The sequence below is a fragment of the Eptesicus fuscus genome, chromosome 7 (genome assembly GCF_027574615.1).
Source record: "Eptesicus fuscus isolate TK198812 chromosome 7, DD_ASM_mEF_20220401, whole genome shotgun sequence".
Classification (NCBI taxonomy): Eukaryota; Metazoa; Chordata; class Mammalia; order Chiroptera; family Vespertilionidae; genus Eptesicus; species Eptesicus fuscus.
The window spans coordinates 40,545,627-40,569,450 of NC_072479.1; the positions used below are offsets into that span (position 1 = coordinate 40,545,627).

At 40.5% G+C, this 23,824-nt stretch overlaps 1 protein-coding gene across 1 annotated transcript; it reads right to left on the bottom strand.

Moving 5' to 3' along the window:
* Nucleotides 1–1,754: 1,754 nt before the first annotated feature.
* Nucleotides 1,755–22,325, bottom strand: TMEM19 (transmembrane protein 19). The gene is made up of 6 exons (XM_008155546.3): nucleotides 21,654–22,325; nucleotides 18,708–18,821; nucleotides 7,050–7,187; nucleotides 5,898–6,152; nucleotides 4,823–5,032; nucleotides 1,755–3,471 (listed from the first exon to the last, which is right to left on the bottom strand). The coding sequence occupies exons 1-6, from the start codon at nucleotides 21,844–21,846 to the stop codon at nucleotides 3,308–3,310; spliced, it is 1,074 nt and encodes a 357-aa protein (XP_008153768.2). The 5' UTR covers nucleotides 21,847–22,325; the 3' UTR covers nucleotides 1,755–3,307.
* Between the last annotated feature and the right edge of the window lie 1,499 nt (nucleotides 22,326–23,824).

The following is a 23,824-nucleotide window of genomic DNA, read 5'->3' on the forward strand; positions in this document are numbered from 1 at the left end:
AAACAATTTTTACTTTACCTTTGATGTCAACAAATATGCATCTATAATAATAAAAGCCTAAGTGACCATCGCAGCTGAATAGGCGACTGAACAGGCTGCCTGGGGCAACTAGGCCGGCAGGGGGGTTAGTGAGGGGCGACCAAACAACCAAACAGCAGGCTGCGTGGAGTGACCAGGCCCACTGGGGGGGGGGGGGGGGGGGGGGGAGGGAAGTTAGGGGTGACCAGGCCGGCAGTGGGGTTAGTGAGGGACAACCAAACAACTGAGCAGCAGGCTGCGTGGGGCGACCAGGGCAGCAGGGGGGCAGTGAGGGGCGACCAGGCTGGCAAGGGGGGCAGTTGGGGGTGACCGGGCTGGCAGGGGGTCTGTAAAGGGTGACCAGGCCAGCAGCGGGGCAATTAGGGGCAACCAGGCCAGCGGGGAGGGGGGGCAGTTGGGGGTAACCAGGCCAGCGGGTGGGGCAGTTAGGGGCGATCAGGCAGGCAGGCAGGTGAGCAGTTAGGAGCCAGTGGTCCCGGGTTGTGAGAGGGATGTCCGACATCCCCCGAGGGGTCCTGGATTGGAGAGGGTGCAGGCTGGGCTGAGGGGACCCCCCCTGCCCTGTGCACAAATTTTGTGCACTGGGCCTCTAGTCTAAAATACTTCTAGCCGAAACCGGTTTGGCTCAGTGTGGATAGAGCGTCGGCCTGCGGACTGAAGGGTCCCAGGTTCGATTCTGGTCAAGGGAATGTACCTTGGTTGCGGGCACATCCCCAGTAGGGGGTGTGCAAGAGGCAGCTGATCGATGTTTCTAACTCTCTGTCCCTCTCTCTTCCTCTCTGTAAAAAATCAATAAAATATATTAAAAAATTAAAAAAATAATAAAAAAACACTTCTAATAGCTAAACAGTATTCCTTCTTAAATTGTACTCGCCAAGATATAACTATTTTGACATTGCCTGGTTTTCTCATAGCCTTTCTCATTCGTAAGAGGAGAAAAACTTGCCCTGGCTGGTGTGGCTCAGGTGGTTGAGCATTGTCCCGTGCACCGAAAGGTTGCCAGTTCGATTCCTGTTCAGGGCACATACCCAGATTGTGGGTTATCTGGGAAGGGTTGGGTGTCTATGGGAGGCAACTGATTGATGTTTCTCTCTCCCTCCATCCCTCTAAAATAAAAAAAAGTAAAACAAAAAATAAAAAACATACAAAAGCAAACCTATTTTAAAAAAGAAAGAGAAAAACTTTAAATTCACAATTTTTTTTCTTTTAATCCTCACCTGAGGATAATTTTCCATTGATTTTGAGAGAGAGGGAGGGGAGGAGATAGAAACATTGATGTGAGAGAGAGATATTGATTGGTTGCCTCCCATACAGGCCCGGACCAGGACCGGGGATCAAGCCTGCAACTGAGGTTCTTGCCCTTGATCGGAATTGAACCCGGGACTCTTCAGTCACGGGCTGATGCTCTATTCACTGAGCCAAACAATCCCGGGCTCTATTCTTTTAAAAAATTTTTTTTCTTGGACGTAAGCATCCAAATTGAAACTGCAAAATGACAGTAATAAAATTTCATTGATTAAAAAGAAAATATACCCCAAACAATTACTATGTAGAAACGATTCAAAGTTCTTTGAGAAGGTGGGAGAGGGAGCGAGGTTTGTTGAGGGGAAAGTGGAGGCAAAAGATATTTTAACTTTATCTTTAATATTCTAATTATTTAAAAAGTAAATTCAGTATATTACTTAAGTAATAAATTTTATTTGTAAAAATCCAAACATAAAAAAGAGTTGTCATCACATGTAGAAAATAAATTTTGAAAGGGCAAGTTATGATAAATGAAAGAGAACATAGCTAGCTAGTCTTGGCAGGTAGAATTATTTCAGGAGACTTGCCCTGCCAAGATGGCCTAACAATAATTTTCTGACTCATTAGTTCCAAAACCATTAATATTGCATCACATGTATTAAGAAATGTTGGAATCATCACAGTCCTCAAATATTCAGGTAGCCAAACTAGTTTTTTATTTTCCTCCAGAAATATGTTCTGATTATCAACTTTCAATGACTTAAAGAAACATGTTTAGAGTCAAACAACTTAACTTAATAAACATATATTAAAGACCCATATGTTTTTAAAATGTTCAGGACCTTCTGGAGTTACTCCATTAGGAAACTGAATAGTTAAGCTGCATAATTGTGTTTACATCTTTAAAGTACGTACAATTCACCAGGGATTTGGTGGCTAAGTGCAGTTTTTTCTCAATGAGATAGCCTATTGAGAAAACAGTCTTTTCTCCTCAGGGAAAGAAAGGTATGGAAATCACATGAGAAATATTTTAAAGTACTTTTGGCAAAATAATCCACACCATATCAAAATCCTTTAGAACACAGTTAATCATAGTAAGGAACAAAATTGAAAAGTAGAATTCTCTTTTGTTGAGACTATAATGTAAAGGTGAGCACAACTTAAAAGGTATATCACAGGAAATCATAGCATCCATCTTCCAGTAAATTCTAGATTACCTAATAATTTTCCAGTGACTCTTAATTGTTTGGTATGCAAATGTAAAGCAGATTCCTATACACATTTGAAAGACAGCTAGAAAATACATTAAAAATATTAAATTTAAGATGTATAGTAAGGTGCATATTTTTTAGATACAGGGCAGCTTTCTCTTGCTTTTATTTAAAAATATTTTTTTCATGCATTTTAATGGTCATATGAAAAAGACATTTATTTTATTGTCATTACTAACCCCGAGGAAGGAAGAACAAATGTGGAATAGGCCTCACAGCCTAGGAATCAAACTACACACCTTTCACAATTGTAAATGGCAAGTAATGGAAGAAGTCCAGGATACTACACTTATTCAGACTTCCACGCACATCAGTTTAAACCACATAAAATGGATATAAAATTTGGGCAATTGGCACAGTGGCATTTCTCTGGCACAGCTGAGAACCATTTTTAAATTGTATGACTTTTAGCCCCCACACTAGTTTAATCAAACAAAACAAAATTTATACCTACCATGTAGAAACTTTCAGTTCAACAGATCAATATATGCCCGTATACAGGGGCATTGTGGTTTCATTGCTCAAGAAGCTCCATTCAGCAGAAGAAAAAAATGGTAAGTTCTATGTACTCTTGTCTTTCACTGGAACATGTTAACTGATGAGAGGAAAAATGTAGAATTGCATCACAATGGGATACGAGAGGTGCTGGCATTTCCCCTTTGCCATTACAATTATTCTTCTTAGGATGAAACTTGGGATTGCAAATTTAGCTGAATTTACCACAGTTTCAACCTTCGTAAATGAGATAAAGTTCACAACCTGGGCCAGAAACCCCAAGCAGCTGTTGGGAGCAGGAGCGCAATAAGGACAGAAGAAAACAGATTCACCGCATTGTTATCAAGAATTGGTTTCCCTGCTATGTGCTTCGCCTCATTCGTTGGGCTGTTGACCACCATGCCAGTGTTTTCATCCAAACCTAGAGTGGAAAAGAGGCCACGTGAGGTCCAAAATCCAAATGACTTGATAAAAAACACCCTTTTTCCTCCAAAGGAAATAATCTTTGAGAGATTAGCAGTCACTTATAAAATGACTTTAGTGGATAATCTATACGGTGAGAAGAGATGGAACCCTTCATTACAAAAGGCCTCTTTGAATAAATGGGTTTCAGTACCCCTCAATACTGTTTTCTCAACATTGCTGGAGTTCATTCAGAAGTAGAAAAGAGAACATGAAAAGCAGAAATAACATGAAACTGGCAGACTGGGCCTGCCTTCCCAGTGGTTCCCCTCCAAGACCAGCCTATAAGACCCCCGAGAGTAGAGATCATGTCAGCAGCCTCTGCAATGGATGCCCAGGACCCAGCATGGTGCCAGCACAAAGGAAGCACACCAAGACTTAATGAATGGATTAACCTGTCCACAGCCCACAATTGTTTTTCAACCCACTCAATACGATCAGAAACTTGTCTAGTTAGAGCCCAGTTTAGAATAAAACTCTTTAAAAAAGTTGTGTGTGTGCATGTGTGAGTACAATTATTGAGCCCTCGATGTGAATTAAAATCAGACTGATTCTTCCTTAGCATTGAGATGAGACTAAAAAAACTGAGAGCACAAACATTTTGATTGGTTGTGAGGGGAGCGCAAGGGCAAGCAGATTATATTGGAGCATGAGAATTGGGAGGACAGTACTCAGGGAAACTTTCTCTAGACTCCCAGCCTCTTAATTATATGAATCAAAGGAGAAAATGTAGTTGACTAGTATGTAGAGTAAATATACTCCTAACAAAATATGTCAGTACACTGACATGACGGAAGAGCGTCAGGACAAAGCACAGAAACCTTTTGGGAAAACTGCCTCTCCCTTGTATCTTTAGTGGGGCTAAAAACTCAGTAGGGAGGAAAGCAAGCATGATGTCACAGTAGAAAAAGTCACATGTGTATAGTTAGATTAATACAATGATTGTCTCTCAAATGGACTTGGAAAACAAGTGGAAGGACAGGGCATTAACATGATTTGATCCCCAAACCCGTTCTGCTTTCCTGGGATGAAGTGAAATCCCATTAGCAAAACCATCTGTTTCCTGCACTGTCATATCCTCCCCACACAGCTTCTACTCCTTGTTCTGCAGGACTAATTCTCTTTCAATGAGCTTAACAAAAAAGAGTAAGAAAATCAAAATCATAGAATAGACTTTGCCTTATCACTCATGGTCTCTCAACTCCTGGTGTCTTTAGGGTTGTTTTTATTGTCATATCCTTTTATTTTCCATATTTCTTTCCCATTTCTTTAACACACCAGTAAGTTGCAATAGTAAGTAATGTTCTTACCTGTAAATTGCATTGTAGCTCCTAAGTATGAGTCCATAATTGATCCTAGTAATCCAGCCAGACCCCCAAATGCAATAATTGGCCATTGGGGAGCAGAAATGTCCAAATCATTAACAAAAACCAATTGTGTGAGGAAGTAGGCAATGCCCACAAAGGTACCACCAAGGAGACTGGAAACAAGGCCCACTATCGTAACCCCTCCATTGGTTCCTGAAGAAGAAACATGGATAAAATCATCTTGTTAACAATCAGCAAACAATAGAGGCAAGGAAAGCAGAACATTTTGGTGCCTATCCCCTCAAGACTAATTTAAAGAAAGGGTTCTCTGATTTAATCCAAAGATCATGAGACCATAGCCTACTTAGGAAGCAGTCTTTTCTCCTCAATAACTGTTGACACTCGAAGCAGTGAAGTAGAATGGTTCAGTGGAGCTAGACTGCCTGGTTTCAGTCTTAGTTCAGCTGTGACTGTGACTGCAGTGAAGGTACCTGACTTCTCTATTCCTTAATTTCCTTGTTTGTAAGATAGAAATCATCAAAGAACCAACTCGTATGTTATTAAGAGTAGTTAATGGTAATTCATGTAGATCAATGCCTTGCATATAGTAGTTACTCAAATATGTTAGCTGTTCATGATGATAATGATGAAGGAAAAGAAGAAAAGGAGGCGAGAAGGAGCAGGAAAAAGAAAAGGAGGAGTTAGAAAAGGAGGAAAATAAGACAAGGGACGAAGAAGAAGGGGAGGATGAGGCAATGACAAAGATGACAAAGAAGTTGTAGTAGTTGGCAATAGTAATGGGAAACGGAGATACATGTGAAAGCACTAACCACATACTAGACGCTCAAGAAATACTTTATTGTCCTCCCCCTTTTCCTTTCTCACTGGTATGTCTGTGAATCAATCTCTGTGTTTCTGTACTGTTTTATCTAGGGCTCGCTAACTTTTTCTACATTTTAAGACTACAGCAATTTTCCAATCAAGGAGACTAACAATTACTCAAAGACTCTTAACTAAGAAACACAATAAATCAAAGTTTTTCTTTTGTTCATTTTTTTTAAGAAACTGAAATACTCACCAACTGGAACCCTCTCCCACGTTGTTATCAGCCTTGGTGGGCTTTTACTCAGAACAGGGCCAATTTCTGAAGCCCAAGTGTCACCAGCCGAGCAGGCCAGTGCTGCCAAGAGAGACAAACACATCCAGGAAGCAGTGTGCTGCTTGGAAAAGTCTATTGGGATTTCCCCGGGGCCATTTTCTATCATGTACAGCAGGGCCAGCTCTGTGGGTACAGCTCCGTTACAGAACACCTGAATCCAATTCCTCTGCCCGCCTAGCAGCAAAAAAGGAGGAAAAAGGACAAGAAATGTTTTCTTCTCAGGAGGAAAATTACGCTGATTTAGGAACTTAAATATTTTAACATTTAAGAAAAGAAAAATGACTAAAATTTTTTAAGTGGCTAAAAGTGGGATGGTACCTTTGCCCACATTCTATATTGTTTCAGAATAATGAAAGACTTTAGTGCTTCTAAAATTTTGCTCTTTGATGAACAACATAGACTGATGAACAAGAACAGACCCAGAAACAAGGAGGCATCGATCCGACTGTCGGGCCTCAGAGGGAGGGTAGGGGAGGGTGGGGTAGGGGGGAGAGATCAATCAAAGGACTTGTGTGCATGCATACGAGTCTAACCAATGGTTAAGGACAACAGGGGGGTGGGGGCATCCGTGGGGAGGGGTGGGGGATGGGAATGGGGGGATGAAGACAAATATGTGACACCTTAATCAATAAAGAAATTTAAAAAAAAATAAAAAAATAAAATTTTGCTCTTACTTGTTATTGTGGTGAAGTAATGATAAATTAAATCAGGCTACTACTTTAATTCTCATATAACATTTATCTATTTCAACAGTCTAAACATGTTTTGATTAAAAGCTTGTATGTTAGGATGAAACAAAGTTACTCTTTGAAATAACATCAAACGTTGTCCGACTGGTGTAGCTCAGAGGTTGAGCATCAACCCATGAACGAGGAGGTCACGGTTAGATTCCCGGGTCAGGGCCCATGCCCAAGTTTCATGCTCAATCCCCAGTGGGAGGCATGCAAGAGGCACCCGATTGATGATTCCTATCACTGATGTATCTCATTCCTCTCTCCCTCTCCCTTTCTCTCTCTGAAATCAATTAAAAATAAAAACATATTAAATAATGTCAAATATAACTCATATTACCTTCTTTATATTCTGAATCTAGACGCTTCTTTAATTCTCCCTTCCATTTAGTGAGTTTTGAAGAAGAAAGGAAAAACATCAGCAAAGAGGTAAAAAAGCTGAAATTGGCAATAGTTAGGATAAATCCGACTATCAGACCTGAAAGAAACACATATACACACAGAATTATACTTAATCCAAACATTAATACTGTGAAAAAAAGAATGGATTTTTCCCTGGTTATTTTCACATTATAACCTGAAATATACATATCCATTTTTACCAATTAAGATATTACCAAACAGTAAACTAAATGTCAGTTTGGTTAAATTGAGATGTATTTCTTACTATATTCTGACCTCCTTTCACACAAACTATGCTATGCAAATGTAAAATGTTATTTTAGAAACACTTTATAATGGAATTGCAGAACACAATATGATTTTATTATTAAACAATATGCATTATATATATTACCCTCCTATATAATAAAAGCCTAATATGCAAATTGTTCCCTCAGGTGGTCGTTCAACCACTCGCTATGACATACGCTGACTACCAGGGGGTAGTAACCAACTTCCCGCGGTGCCCAGGTGGGCGGCTGCGACCTCTCGCTGGCTACCTGGAGGCAGGGAGTGCGGTAGAGAATGTGGGGTGTCTGCCGAGCTCGCTCTCATTCCCCCTGCTACCCTCCCCCTACCCAGGATGCCAGGGCTCTTGTGCAGGGGAAGCCCCCACACTCAGGTGCCAGGAGCCCCCGAGGATCTCGCCCCGTACCCGCACGGCCTCTTCCGGGTGAGCCAGGCTGCAGCCATTGGGACCGCGGGGGCTGGTGGGGCTCCCTGTGGGTTCGCGCAGGAGCTGATCTGCGAGGCCGGCTGGGAGAGAGTACACTGCCCTCCGGTTTCTGTGCAGTGCTGCTGGGTGGCCCAGAGGCCCATGCTGCGCCCTTGCCCGCGGCATCCAGCCGTGCTCACCGCATCTCCATGTGGGGATGTGGGCGCCATGACTCAGATGGAGGGGGGTGCGTGGGGGTCTGGGGGCCCAGGTGCTGCCCAGGGCCCAGAGGTCAGCTGGGACCTGCCCTTCCACACCAGTGCTCACGTTTCGATTGCTGGCTAGGCCTAGGGACCGCACCCATGCATGAATTTCGTGCACCGGGCCTCTAGTATATAATATTTGGATGGCTAGTCCAAAGAATTTTCAAATTAACTGTGGTTTTCTCAGGGAGGTAAGACTATCAAGTCTTCCAGGTTTCTATTTTTTACATTTTCCTCCCATAGCCTGAGATTTGTTTTCCAATTTATAAAGAAAAAAATTTAAAATATAAGCTTTTTATTCTTTTCCAAGAAGTTTCACATGCTCTCATGTTGAGCCTCACAAAGTGAGAAGATAGAGCATTTCTTGAATAAGTTTTCCTACTTAAATCTATGAAAATAATTCTGGAATGCCTGTAGAACCAAAAATAGAATATATACTGTAAATGTGATTTTAGATTTAGATTTTGAGACCTTTCTCTTTTTTTTTTTTTTCTTTCTTTCTTTTTTCTTTTTTTTGCTTGTTTGGGCAAACAAAGAAGAAAGAGGATATTCTTCATTTTTCCATGAGTGTCCAATTTCAAGAAAAGCTTCTAAAACCTATAGTTCAATCAGGAAAACAAGCAAAAAGGAAGCTTACATTTCATGACACGGAGGAGGAAAAAAAGGAAAGAGGTGCTCTCGTCACAGCAATATGGAAGGAGGCCCTGACATCAACTGCTAAATCAATGAAACGTGCTCGAGACTTGCTGTGGGTTAAGTAAACAATTATAAAGTCTCTCCATAGGTATTTCTATAAGGAAAGTACAAGCATATATTAAAATTGGCTTTTTAAATCACATCAAAATTCCTTAAAGGCCCTTAGTTACAAAATTTGCAAGTGTTCTAGTGAGTAAAGTTTGGTGTCAAGGTAGCTAAGCACCCTCATTTCTATTATCACAATGGCTATTTAACCCTATAAAAATGAATTAGTGAGGATTCTGGGAAGATGGAGGAGTAGGAAGCACCAGGAATCTGTTCTCCCACTCAGACAAGAACTGAACTGGAAAAATCTGTCTGATAGAACTATTTTAGAACTCTAGTCTATTGAAGACTTGTAACTTCTAGTGGAAGGTCTGGGGGAAGCTGCTGTTAATTTCTGTTAATTTCAGCTCTTAGCTAGGTAGCAGCTTCCCTTCAACCACCGTCAGCAGGCAGTGCAGGAGTTGCAGGAGCAACTTGTACACAGCTTGTGGAAACCAGGTGGGCAATAAAGATCTTGTTTCCTAAATATCAGGATTTGTATTCTGATCACTGAGAGCTACTTCTGATCACAGAGCTTCAGGCACAGAGGCTGGCAGCTACCCTACACTGTTTCAAGCCCCTCCCTGTTTCACCGAGGCAACTTCCAGGGGATTTAAATGGCTGGCCCCCAACTCTCCTTCATTTTTCTGTTTTTCCTCCTTTTGGGAGCCAGACATTTTAAAGACTAGGCCATTCAAAAGCAATTGCATGTATGTGGGAAAGGCGTAGGCTCAAAAAGGACTGAGAAGACCTTAGGTTTTACACCTCAGGCTGATCCTTGACACAGAGACAACCTACAATAATCAAAAACAAAACAAAAACAAAAAAATAGCAAACCATGGGGACAAAGGAGATTCTGATTTCCAGAGTTACCACATTATTTAATTTCAACAAAAATATCACACAGCCTACAAAGAAAGAGGAAAATATGACCTATTCAAATGGGGGGAAAATAAATGAACAGAGTTCACTAAGGAAAGCCAGATGGTGGGCCTACTAAACAAAGATTTCAAAACAACTCACTTAAAGATGCTCAAAAGAATATAGATAGATGTGGTGAAAGTCAAGAAAACAATGTATGAACAATATGGAAATATAAACAAAGAGATAGAAAACCTAAAAAGAACCCAAAAAGAAATACTGGAACTCAAAAGTACAATAATAGAAATAAAAAATGCACTAGAGATTCAAGGGCACATTTGATCAGGCAGAAAAAAGAATCAGTATGCCCTGGCTAGGTAGCTAATTTGGTTTGGGTGCTGTTCTGTACACCAAAAAGGTTGCAGGTTCAATTGCTAGTCAGGGTTCAATCTCCAGGCAGGGTGCCTATAGGAGGCAACTGATCAATGTTTCTCTCTCCCCCCTCCTTCCTCTCTCTCTAAAAATCAATAAGCCCTAGCTGGTTTTGCCAAGGAGATAGAGCATTGGCCCGCAGACTGAAGGGTCCCAGGTTCGATTCCGGTCAAGGGCACATACCTTGGTTGCAGGCTCGATCCCCTGGCCCTGGGGAAGGGGGAGGCAACTAATTGATGTGTTTCTCTCTTTCTCTCCCCCTTCCTTCCACTCTCTCTAAAAGTCAATGGAAGCGTATCCTGGGGTGAGGATTAACAAAGCAAACAAACAAACAAATAAAAATAAATATAAAAACATACCCTCAGCCGAAACCGGTTTAGGGTCCCAGGTTCGATTCCGGTCAAGGGCATGTACCTTGGTTGCGGGCACATCCCCGGTGGGGGGTATGCAGGAGGCAGCTGGTCGATGTTTCTCTCTCATCGATGTTTCTAGCTCTCTGTCCCTCTCCCTTCCTCTCTGTAAAAAATCAATAAATATATTTTAAAAAAACCAAACAAACAACAAAAAAAACATACCCTCAGGTGAGGATTTAAAAAAAGAATTAGTGAACTCAAATACAGGGTAATGGAAATTAATGAATCTTAAGAACAGAAACATAATAGACTGAAGAAAACTGAAGGGAGCCTGAGGGATTTGTGGGACACCATTAAGTAGACCAACATCCAAATGTGGAAATCCCAGAAGGAGAAGAGAAAGGGAGAAGGGGGCAGAGAAATTATTTGAAGAACTATTGGCTTAAAACTTCCCAGGTTTGATGAAAGAGATGAATATAAACATGCAAAAATCTCAACAAACTCCAAATAGATGAATTCAAAGAGACCCACACTGAGACACACTATAATCAAACTTTCCAAAGACAATGAGAGAAGCTTGAAAACAATAAGAGGTAAGCAACTGGTCACAAACAAGGGATCAGAAACTTTGGAGGCCAGAAGGCCAGAAGGCACTGGGCTACTATAGTCAGTACTAAGAGAAAAGAAAAATAAACTAAGAATACTATATCTAGCCAAACATGAGGGAGAAATTAAGACAGAGCCTTAAAATGAGGTTATGCTGGCAAAAAATTCAAAGTACAATGTTATAACTTTAGGATGTTAAATGTAATTCTCTTGGTAACCAGAAAGAAAATAGTTATAAAATATACTCAAAAGGAAATAAGAATGAAAACATTACACTACAAAAAAATAATTAGCCCTCGCCAGTGTGGCTTAGTTGGATGACAGCCATCCCATGCACCCAGAGGCCACTGGTTCGCATAGGCCCGGGTTGCAGGCTTGATCCCCAGTAAGGGACGTGCAGGATGCAGCTGATTGATGTTTCTCTCATCAATATTTCACTCTCTCTCGCTCTCCCTCCCTCTTTCTCTAAAAAATCAATAAAGACATATTAAAAAACAATTAAACACAAAAAAGACCATAATGCAGGAAAAGAGGAACAAAGTCATATAGAAAACAAATGGCAAAATGACAGAAGTCTCTCCTTATGGATAATTACTTTAAATGTAAATTAAACACTCCAATCTTTTGATTGGCAAAATGAATAAGAATACATGATAAATCTATATAGTCTACTAGAGACTCACTTTAAATCCAATGACACAAATAGGTGGAAAATAAAAGGGGTTACAAAGATTTTCTATGCAAATAGTAACCCAAAGAGGGCAGGGCTGGTTATACTTACAGACAAAATCAGACTACTGTGCCCATGTGACATGACCCCATCATATATTTTTTAAAGGATTTCCTTTTTTTTTTTTTTCTGACATAACAAGATACTATAGGCTCACCCCAAATCTACTTTGCCCTAGCCCTGGAAGGAGCCATTTCTCATAAACTGCTCTGGGTCAGTTTAGTGGGGAATGGATATTACAGGTCAAGGTCTAGGCTCACACTGTGCTTGTTGCTACTGGGGTATATTTGCTTTTTGTGGGCAGGGCATACACATATATACACAAATATACACACATGCACATACATATATGCATGCATATATATGCGCACATATATATGTAAATATTCATACACATAAATATTTTAGAAATCACAAGATTACACCAATAACTCTATTTCTAATCCATCTCTACAGGCTCTCTATTGCTTTCCCCATTCCATATTTGTATGCCTCTTTCTCCTTAGTAAAAAACCTGGCTTCAAACAATGACAATGTCACTCGTTTGCACAATCCTTTATTACAAGTAAAACTGTTTTAGAATTGCTTCACCCCTACTATGACAAAAACAAACCTACCAAAAATAATTTTGGACTGGTTTGCAATTTTCCCCTCCCCCTAACCAAGACATAGTTAAAAACTGTGTTAGTAAGTTATTCATTTTCTTTTTTTTTCTCTTCAGTGTGCTTATAATATTATTTTAAAATATAACTGTGTTCACCTGTTTTAGTTTGCTTTCAGTTTTAGATTCCCCCCTCCATCTTTACTGATTTAATTTCATAAATCTGTAAAACACCGGCACGCTTTCAAAAGTCAAACTTATACAAAAAAGTATACTCAGAAAAGCCACTTCCTCCCAAATCCCTTCTGCTCCTCCCTCTATATTTTGCTCTCTCTCCATTTTCTGTAGGTAACCAACTTCACTTTTTTTCCAGTTTATTATTAAGTGTTTCTTTTGATAAAAATAAGCAGATATATGCATGTTTTGTTATTTTTTCTTATTCCTTACACAAAAGGGAGCATTCTCTATATGCTCTTTTGAATTCTCAGGCACACTTTCATACTAATTTCACAAACCTTCTTTTAGGGAGAGAATGTGCTAATCTACCATTAAGCATATCTGTGGCACCCAAGAAATTTACATTCTGCTTTATAAATTGGTCTCTCACGAGTTTGGCTGCTTCAAGTCTAAACTTGTGGGTCTGACAAAAATCCAAGTTTTAGCCTAGGGATTGATACCAGCTTCCCAGAATGTGATAACCACACCAAGGCACTATTACATTGTGTAGCTCTGTCCTGGCTCCCTGCTTGTATTTTTTTTTTCCTTTCTACTCAGTTTATTGGGGTGGTCTGCATGTTTTTTAACTACAAACTTTTCCATTTCTGACTAACTCTACGACTGACAATTCTGTTCTCTGTAACTCTTACGATAAATATAACCAATTTTGCTATATGAAGATTTTTATTAAATAACACATTAAACAAAATTATAATAAGTAATGGAATAAAAGATTAAATAAGTGTCAAATAAGTTAATATTTATTTAATAAATAAGTATTAAACTATATTTTATTAAATAATAGAATAGGAGACCAGGGTCCTATTTTTGTAGTAACTCTTTTCATTGGTTAGCTCAAGGTTCAAGTACTGCAACTGAGACATTTATTGATTGATTTACCCAGATATACTCAATTATTGGCATTTTACTTAAATTTAGTACATTTTAATTGAGAGTGCAAGAAATAGGCTAATGCTGTATGAAATACATACTAATAAAGTGCTGTAGTTCTGCAGTTGAATAGTGTGGAGTACAAATCTCAGCTCTTCCATTTGCCTCTACATGACTAGGAGAAGTTACCTAACCTAAAGCTTGGATTTCTCATCCTATATAATAAAAGGGTAATATGCAAATTGACCCTAACAGTGGACCAACTGGGAACAATCAGTTGTTATGACGTGCACTGAACACCAGGGGGGAGACGCTCAACACAGGAGCTCCGCTCAGCCACAAGCTGGGCTGATGGCTGCGAGCACAGCAGTGGTGTCAGGAGCCTCTCCCGCCTCCTTGGCAGCGCTAACGATGTCTGACTGCCGGTTTAGGCCTGTTCCTGGACTGCAAGAGGGCACAGGCCGGGCTGAGGGACCCCTCCCGAGTGCACAAATTTTTTGCACCGGGCCTCTAGTCTCTCTATATAAAAGCCTAAGCAACCATTACGACTGAACGACTGGAACAACCGGTCGACCAGTTGTTATGATGCGCACTGACTACCAGGGGGCAGATGCTCAATGTAGGAGCTGCCCCTGGTGGTCAGTCCCTCCCACAGCCAACCTCCTGCAGCCAGCCAACCTCCCATGGTCCCTGCCCCTGGCCAGTCCCTCCCCCCAGCCAGCCAGCCAACCTCCTGCGGTCCCTTCCCCTCAACTGATCCTTCCCCCTGGCCAGCTGGCCAACCTCCTGCGGTCCCTCCCCTGGCCAGCCAACCTCCTGCGGTCCCTCCCCATCCCTTCCCCTGGCCAGCAGGCCCCGATCGGCCCAGCCCCAATCGGCCCGATCTGCCCTGGGTCCTGGGTTTGATTCTGGTCGAGGGCACATGTACCTAATAGATGCCATCTGGGTAAGTAAGAACTGTCTACAAACTGTCTACAAATTAGGGTGGGAGTGAAGTTACACCCAAAATTCTAACCAAGGTGATTTAGGTATAATCTTTGGCATTATCAAAATTTTATAATTTAATAAACTCAAATATAATCAATTGTATCACATGTAATTTACCTAGAGAAAGATTATGGGAATCAAAAGAAGGCTGGTTAGCCCAAAATAAGAACATCAACAATCGAAAAATTATGAGATGCTCTAAATTAAATTACAGCGGGCTACAGAGTGGGAGAAAAAGATAAGGGTAATTATCCAGTTAATAGCTGTGGTCCAACTAACAAAAGACTGCACACATTCCTGAATGTATGTTAGAGCTTTGAATGCACTACAAGAAGCTATCTAAAAAGACATTGCCAACCTCCAGAGGCCACTGCATCCTGCTTATGAATGAACTTTCCTGACTGTTGCCCACAACCAATCAAAAGTACAAATATTTCTTCCTTAAGGACTGTGCACCTATCCTAGAATTGCCCCTGCTTCATCCCCTCCTTCTGTAGAGCCAGTGTAAATTCTTTCAAAACATCATACATCTTTAAAAGAGCCCCATCAGTTCTCCTCAACAGTAAGTCCATAATGCCTTATTTCATAAGATAAGATAAAGACATTCTTGTCTCTCCATCTGGCTTTGCTGCTGGTGTTTTGGATTGTATGTCCCAGGACCTGATCTTTTTTTCTGGCTAGCATATGACTCAATAACCCCTTCCTTTCACAAAAGCTTTCGGCCTCGCAGGCTTTTTGTTTAACAACATGAAGGCCTAAAGAACCAGAGGTTGGCAGACTGGTTGAGCACTGTACAAGGAAGGCGACCCTTTGATTTGTGGACTTGCATTACTGTTTCTCAGACTCTGTTCTTACCCAAGCAACCTTCTAATTATCTTTTGACTTCTCAAATGACCTGACTACAACAACAGGGCTTGCCTGAACAGTGATGTTTACATTCCAGTTGGTCTGGTAGTTCCATATTTTATCAGATGAATGAAGTAGCATTCTGGCTCATGTATCAGTCCCTTGCAATAATGAGCAGCATAAACCAGATTCCTAGGCTCTGATCAACTCTGGGTACCTGATAGAATGAGGTTTCCATTTCAGAAAGACTGAACACCAGACCTGAACTATCTTAAAGAAAGCTGTTAAGGCCCTAGCTGGTTTGGCTCAGTAGATAGAGTGTCAGCCTGCGGACTGAAGGGTTCCAGGCTTGATTCCGGTCAAGGGCACATGCCTGTGTTGCGGGTTTGATCTCCAGTAGGGGGTGTGCAGGAAACAGCCGATCAATGATTCTCTCATAACTGATGTTTCTCTCTCCCTCTCCCTTCCTCTCTGAAATCAATAAAAATATACAAATATATATATATATATAAATAAAAATAAAAAAGCGGTTAAGATCATCCTTGTGAGACAATCACCAGCCTTTCCTGACAACACCCCCATTTTCTGAGCACTTCCAGTACACTTACAGCATCTCCTTCAGGGGATTAAATGCCCAAAACCCATCATATTTATCATCTGTCTATCCTGACTACAAATGTAAGCTCCCCGACAGTGGATTTTTTACCCATTTTGTTCACTACTAAATCCTAAGTGCCCAGAACAGTGCCTGGCATATAGGGAACCCTCACTAAATATTTGTTGAACAATTGAATGAAAAAAATGGTAAACCATTAAGACTACTAGTCTTGGCAAGTGAAATTAAATTCAAACTTTCTAGTCAAAAGCCTGATGACATATTGTCCACACTGACATGTTCAAAGGAATACAGTGAATAACTAGACTAGACAATATTTCTTTGGAGCAAATACCTGCATAGTACTTTGCAGTTTACAAGCATTTTCCCACATATCCTCTCATGTGATTTACTCCACATTCTAGAAATACTCCTCAAGGAGACTAGAGCCCTCCACTTTTGTGTTTACTGTAAGCATTGCCTCAATCCCCCTCTCATTCTTCTATCAACATTGAGCTATATGTTCCTATGTCAATAAGGATCCTAAACACCCAGATCCTGTGGAAGTTCTGAACTCTTCTCAGTCCTAAGTACAGTAACGGCATAATATGATAAACTTTAGTAAAATTCCTTTGACTATGAATAGTAGTAGTGGAATAAAAACAATAATAGCTTACATTTGTAAAACATTATTATGCATGCCAGGTATTATGCCAAAGATTTTACATGGATAACTCCTCATGGTAAGTCAGTGCCCAAGGTACTATTATCCCCTCCTATTTTGCAGATGTGAAAATTACAACACTGAAAGTTTAAGTGACTTGTAGTCATACTCCACAACACTATTCCCAAGTACTGTGATATACTTTAAATCAGCATTACAATTTTTTTGTCCTTAAGGGGGAAAAAAGATACAAGCAAAAAAGATATCAACATGCCATAGAATGAAATGACTAGGAAAAGAGCAGAGGTTTTAAAATCAATCTACATGTTTCCTAAGCACCTATTACGTGTGTAACACTATTTAAAGAAGCATGGGACACAGAAGCATCAGATCACTCTGTCTTCAGGGACTTTATAATATGGTTGAAATAGACAATAAATCACTAAAGGTGAATGTTTGTATAGTTTTGAAAGATGTGTTGTTCCACACATTATCTTGCTTGAGCCTTACCAATAAGTCCATAGGACCTAGTTCACAAAAGATAAAGAAAAGTGAGGCTCTGTGGAGTTAGGCAAGGTGGCAAAGATCATAGAGATAGCAGTGCTAAGATTCAAATACTCATCTTCTAATTCTAAATTACCGTATTTTCCGGTGTATAAGACGACTGGGCGTATAAGATTTTCCTGGGTTAAAAATCGTCTTATATGCCGGAAAATACGGTAGTCCAATATATCTAATCCATTATATCTAATCCCATCAATATAGTCCAATATACCGTATTTTCCGGCGTATAAAACGACTTTTTAACCCAGGAAAATCTTATACGCCCAGTCGTCTTATACGCCGGAAAGTACGGTAAGCTAGGTAGAGATGAATGGAGGCCCAAGGGTGAGAAGGCAGAGAAGAAAATGGTAGCAGAAAACAAAAAACAAAAGTAGAGATCAGAAAAATAAGAGAAAGTCAATATACAACAGGGAAATCAAAGGCAGACAACTTCAAGAAGTACTTAACCCTTCTTGCTATAATCAAGAAAAATAAAAATCAAGGCAAAGATACCCGAGAAAGGATATTTTTAGCAAAACATAACTCTATTATTATATTTAAGGAGATAGTGTTCAAATTATTTGCTATAAACAGGGTACTACTTCCAAAGTGCTCACAAGAGTGCTTGATACATGGTATGTATAACATTACATTTACAAAATAAATATAACAACCATTCCAAATACATATTGATTATATGGTAAGACAAAAATCATATAAAAATATCAACATGACCCTAGTTGGTTTGGCTCAGTAGATAGAGTGTCGGCCTGCAGACTGAAGGGTCTTGGGTTCTATTCCGGTCAAGGGCACATGCCTGGGTTGCGGGCTCGATCCTCAGTAGGGGGCATGCAGGAGGCAGCCAATCGATGATTCTCTGTCATCATTGATGTTTCTCTCTTTCTCTCTCCCTTCTTCTCTGAGATCAATAAAAATATATTTAAAAAATTCTTTAGCCCTGGCTGGTTTGGCTCAATGGATAGAGTGTCGGCCTGGGGACTGAAGGGTCCCGGGTTCGATTCTGGTCGAGGGCACATGCCTGGGTTACAGGCTCGGTCTCCAGTGGGGGGTGTGCAGGAGGCAGGTGATCAATGATTCTCTCTCATCATTGATGTTTCTATCTTTCTCTCTCCCTTCCTCTCTGAAATCAATAAAAATATATTTTAAAAATTTTTTAAAAAAATCAATGTCTGTTAGCTATTTTTTCCAATGGCTCCTTTATTTTATACCTGAGGAGCATGCTCCAATGTTTCTGCTAGCAGATACTAATAGTTTAATCCAACTAAAGGAGCAGAGTAACCAAGGTCCTCCAAAGTCTATTAATTTACTTGCTATAAATTACCAAGTTAAATTTGTACATTACACTAAAAGGGTATGTTATTATCTGAAAACTTGACAGAATAGGAATGCTGAGCAATGTATAACTGTAACATTATGATTTATAGTCTTGTATATTCAGAATTTAGAAAACATGAGTTTAAATTACATAAGCATGCACTTACTATATGGTTAAACATTCAATAGCAAAACATACCTCCTAAAGCTCCACTGTGATCTAGACTTTTCTTTTTAAAGCCATTTGATGCGATCAAAACAGGAACAAAAACAGAAAACAGCCAACGCCAAGGAGAAATAGGTTGTAAGTTACCTGAAAAATTATAAAGGTAGAGTGTAAATTGTGTGAAGCTTGCATAGGTTAGTCTTGGCTGTAAACATTGATAACTACATTCTAGATTAAAATACTGTCCAATTGTTCCTCTCTCTGCCTTTCAGAGATTTTTATTTTTTAAGTAACATTCTCACATGCTGCATATCTCAGGATTTAATGATTAGCAACTGATTTTTCCAAAGATTGCAGCTCATAGACGTTTTGCTTGGCTAGCATAACATTTTTAAACAATATGAGGTACCAAAAACAAACAAACTAAAAAACAAAGAATAAACAATTTGAGTCAATATTTAAAGATTAGATTTCATATACCAATCCAGAGTCTTGGCTTCTGCCTTGTAAACTAGAAACTGAGCCATGTGGCAGAATTGACTATAGTTGAGAGGCTGCCTCTCTTATTTTTTTTAAAAAAATGTTTTTTATTGATTTGAGAGAGAGAGGAAGGGAAGGAGATAGAGAAATAGAATAATCATAGATCGTCTGCCTCCTGCACGCCTGCTACTGGGGATTGAGCTTGCTACCGAGCATGTGCCCTAACTGGGAATCGAACCGGGGACATCTTGGTTCATGGGTGGTTGTTCAGCCACTGAGCACACCAGCCCCTCTTTTAGATGAATCACTGTTTTCCCGTTGGAAGTGCCCACCATTCCTGACAGACTCCCTAACACCAAGGCTGAGTGACCACAGTAAAGGAACATGTGAACTACTGCTTGTGCCCATGTTTCTGTCAAAAATAGGAAAATGAAAGACAAAGAAGGTCAAATGTTCAACAACAACAACAACAAAGCCCCGTGAAAATCCTATTTCTGAGAGAGAAAACTATCCCCTTGTGTTTAATATACAAAGACCTGGGACAGCTTCACTCATTGACATCAAGTGCCTGGCTCCAGGGGACCTTCAATTTACAAATCCTGTTTTATTCTATTGAGTTCGTCATAGTTAATACTAGTTACTAAGGAGAATCTCCTCTCTTATCTCTCCTCCCCAACCCCTCATCCCCTACTGTGACTCATTCTGATTGTCAATCTATGAAATATTCAAACCTGTGAAGAATTTTAGTGAGTTTATTTGAGCCACAATTGTCGACAATTTCCGGGAAACAAAATCTCAACGGATTGAGATTATGCTCCAGAGAATGGCAGTTTATACATTACAATCGAAAGAGGAGACGTTAAGTGGGTTACAAGAAATCCATTGGTGATAGATTAGGGAGGCAGGAGAAAGCAAAGTGGGGAAACGTCTGGGATTGGATAAAAAGTAAAATGATAGACACATAGTTTTTTTACTTAGGTGGGTGCAGGATAGTTTAGCCAACAATTAACTAAATAACAATAAGGGATTTGTGGTCTCTGCAGAGTGGTGCCTGTGCTTTGAGGGTTCTGGAAAAAGGAAAATTACTTTGACATCCCAACAAATGTTATTGTAGATGGAAAAAGACAATAGACAGGCTCAGTTAAGGTAAAGATTGACCTTTATCAGGGAAGATGCTGGCCAAGGGCATGACTACCCACCACAAACTGCATTTAGTATAAAAAGTTTTAATTTCAGCCCGGCAGGCGTGGCTCAGTGGCTGAGCATTCACAGTGCAATTCCCGGGTCAGGGCACATGTCTGGGTTTTGGGCTCCATTCCTGGTGGGGGGTGTGCAGGAGGCAGCCAATCGATGATTCTCTCTCATCAATGATGTTTCTGTCTCTCTCTCCTTTCTGAAATCAATTATATATATATAATATTTATATATATTTATAATATATATATATAAAATTTTTTTTTTAAGTTTTAATTTCAGACCATCCTGTGTTGTTACTTTAAGGCCACCATGCAGGTCTTCCCTGAGCTAGTCAGGTAGCATGTGGCCCCTTTTCGTCCCTATGATGACCAGCCCAGAGTGTTTCTGTACCCTGGAGAACACCATTCGATTATTAACATGTCTCTGAAAGAGGATTAAGTTCTGAACTGGTAATCACAATATAATCATTATGAGTTTCTCACTCTATTTCTCACTTTTCTCCTTGAACTGAACAGTATTTTGTTTTTATTTTTTAAGTTTATTTTATTGATTTTTTACAGAGAGGAAGGGAGAGGGATAGAGAGTTAGAAACATCGATGAGAGAGAAACATCAATCAGCACACCCCTTACTGGGGATGTGCCCACAACGAAGGTACATGCCCTTGACAGGAATCGAACCTGGGACCTTTAAGTCCGCATGCCTACGCTCTATCCACCGAGCCAAACCGGCCAGGGCAGTATTTTGTTTTTATAGAAGTACCAAAGAAGTTTGTGTAAATACAAACTTATGCTCTAATGCAGATGCAAAACCTTAAAGACTTGAGTCCCGAGTACCTCCTATTTGTGCAAAGTGGCCCCAGATTTTAAAAGGACTGTTCTTTTGAAATGACCAAACAGCAAACAAATCCTCTAAATCTCCAAATATAAACACTATATATATTTTTATTTTTACAGGACAAATAAAACTGATAAACTACATTATGAATATTCTTATTAAAAGCATTACTTTATGTGCTTTACAAAAACTATGCTTTAGTTATTTCTCACCAAGATAGATGTAATAATTACATATTCTGAAATAGATGTAATGTTATCACAAGCAGCATTTATTAAAGGGTTCAGAACGTTAAAGGCACTGTTTATACTTTCTGGGAAATTAAATCCAGGCTGTGGAAGTTAAGTAAACACAATTCATAACCAACTTATATTTGGAGGATAGAAGTTTTGGGTTTCACAATGGTACAATTTTAAATTCCACCGATTAGTTTATTTAAAAAAAGAACTTGGGACATTCATACTTACCATAATAGGTGCTTGCAGTCATAGACAAAATCCAGAAAGCTAAAGAAATGCAAATGATCAGACTCAATATAACTATATTAGTTATCATCTTTATATATTTTCTGCATATACTGTCCTCAAGATCTGTCATGAAAAATAGAGATATGAGCAACTGGGGAAGAAAATATATAGCATTTCTGAGAAAAATAATCATTTAAGATGCTAGCAAAACCCTTGTGTGGAGGCGAACATAAATGCCAACATCTTCCAACGATCAAAACAGCAATACAAAGGCCAACTCTTCCTGGAAACTTGCTGGTGGAGGGGTTAACGATCCACTGACAACACCAAACGCATGCTCTCAGGGGGCCGGCTCCCGGACGGCGGTCACTCCGCACCCTCAGTCCCTGCACCTCCGAACGCCCCGGGCAGGAAGATGGAAGAACAGCGGAAGCAGCCAATCAGCGGTCGCGAGGATGGCGAGCTCCGCTCCCACCGCCCGCCCACGCGCCGACGCAGTGGGTCCGGTGCCACCAAGTGGCGGAAGTGGAGTTGGAACCCGGACAGGTCCCGGCAGCCAGCCCGACGAGACGGAGAGCGGCCACGGTCCGGCGGCCGCCCGCGCCGCCCGGGAGCCCAGATCCAGCCCGCCAGCGCCTGGGGCCTGGAGCTCAGCCCGCGGCCGCCGCGTCTCCACCTCCGGCGGCTCCCCTTCCGCGCGCAGGCGCCGTGGGCGCCCGAGGACGTCGCCGCGTTCACTTGAGCCTTTAAAAGGCGGCTCCCAGGTCGGGGGGGGCTCGGGCAGACCCACCGAGAGGGGGCTGGGGCGGCTCGGGCCTGCGGGGTGTGTCCTGCCCCTAGCTTCTGGGTGAGGACACATGGAAACGCCAAAAAGTGAAACCACCACCTGGGTAGTGACAGAATAAAGGAATGCAGGTGAATTTAGACCCCGTAAGTCCATTTCAAGCATAACATTCAAATACTTTTTCATCCATGAGGAGTTAATGGCACATTATGGACTGGGGATGGCATATAAATGTGCTGTAAAACGGAATTTTATGACGCGCAAAATAGTTTAAAACAACATTTAGTACCTATTATGTGCTGGGCACTGCTGGCTGCTGCAGATGTCAAGATAAAGCTAGACATCGTATCTGTTACTGAGCTCTCAAATTATTGTCACGTTATCCCTTTCGATGTGGAAAGCTGTCCCCACACCTCTCCTTTGAGGTGTGTGCATTCAGTCATTTCATTCTGAAAGCAGAACGTCTTGTTACCAGTAACAATCCAAACCTCGTGGCTGATTTTACGTTTTACTTGAAATAAATTTTGTTTGCCTGGGTTAACAGTAACTGATACGTTACATTTATGAACTTTTTCAGTTAATAGCTGACGATGTAAGAAGAGCAGGCAAGTCAGCTTCAGACATGGAAACCCAAATGTATTTGAACCCACTAAGTATTTTTTAAAAACACACTATTTTAAATCTAAAAATACATGCCAAGACAACTTAACACCCTGTCCTTTGTTTAGGGACCTAATGAACTAGTTAACTGAGAACCAAATCTGTGAAGCAGGACTAAACGGTAATGGCCTTCCCTTACTGTAGACTACATGCATATGCGCCCACTCTTTTTTCAGTCTGTTCTGCACAAATAATTGGATAACCTCAGAAAGCGGACTGGCCAATATCAGTGATACCAAACAATTACTATTATTAATAGTAAAAGCTAGTATCTTTTTGGTTTAGCATATTGACTTTGTTTTTGTACCTTCTTAGACAAAATTATAAGCCAGTCTTGCTTCCCCCTTCTGCCCCACACTTAATCACAAACACAGGGTAACAGTGTGTGAATTTGGTGTTCTGAGATTTTTATGTCAAACAGAAAATCATGGGCTACCTGTGCCAGGCCTCTCCTAACAACACTGCCAGCCTAGTTCCTGGGCGTCAGGGATGATTTTCTCTTTCTCATGACTCTCTGGCTAAAATTTCATATTAAATCATAAATAATAGTGCCAATGGATGACCCTTCAAATGAATATTTCACTTCATTTTTTTTTTCTCAGTGTCCAATAATTGCTGTTCTCCATAAATTAGTTATTTTAGCTTAAGGCTGAAATAGTTTGGGGGGATTAGTATAGTTAAGATATACTATTTATAACACACACACACACACACACACACAACACAA

Excerpts from the sequence above, each read along its gene's own strand:
- TMEM19 (XM_008155546.3), bottom strand. The coding sequence starts at position 21,846 with ATGATTATTTTTCTCAGAAATGCTATATATTTTCTTCCCCAGTTGCTC. Across the intron at positions 5,033-5,897 it reads GTGGGAGAGGGTTCCAGTTG|GAACCAATGGAGGGGTTACG; the intron begins GTGAGTATTTCA and ends TTTCTTCTTCAG. Across the intron at positions 3,472-4,822 it reads AGCTACAATGCAATTTACAG|GTTTGGATGAAAACACTGGC; the intron begins GTAAGAACATTA and ends TTTCCACTCTAG.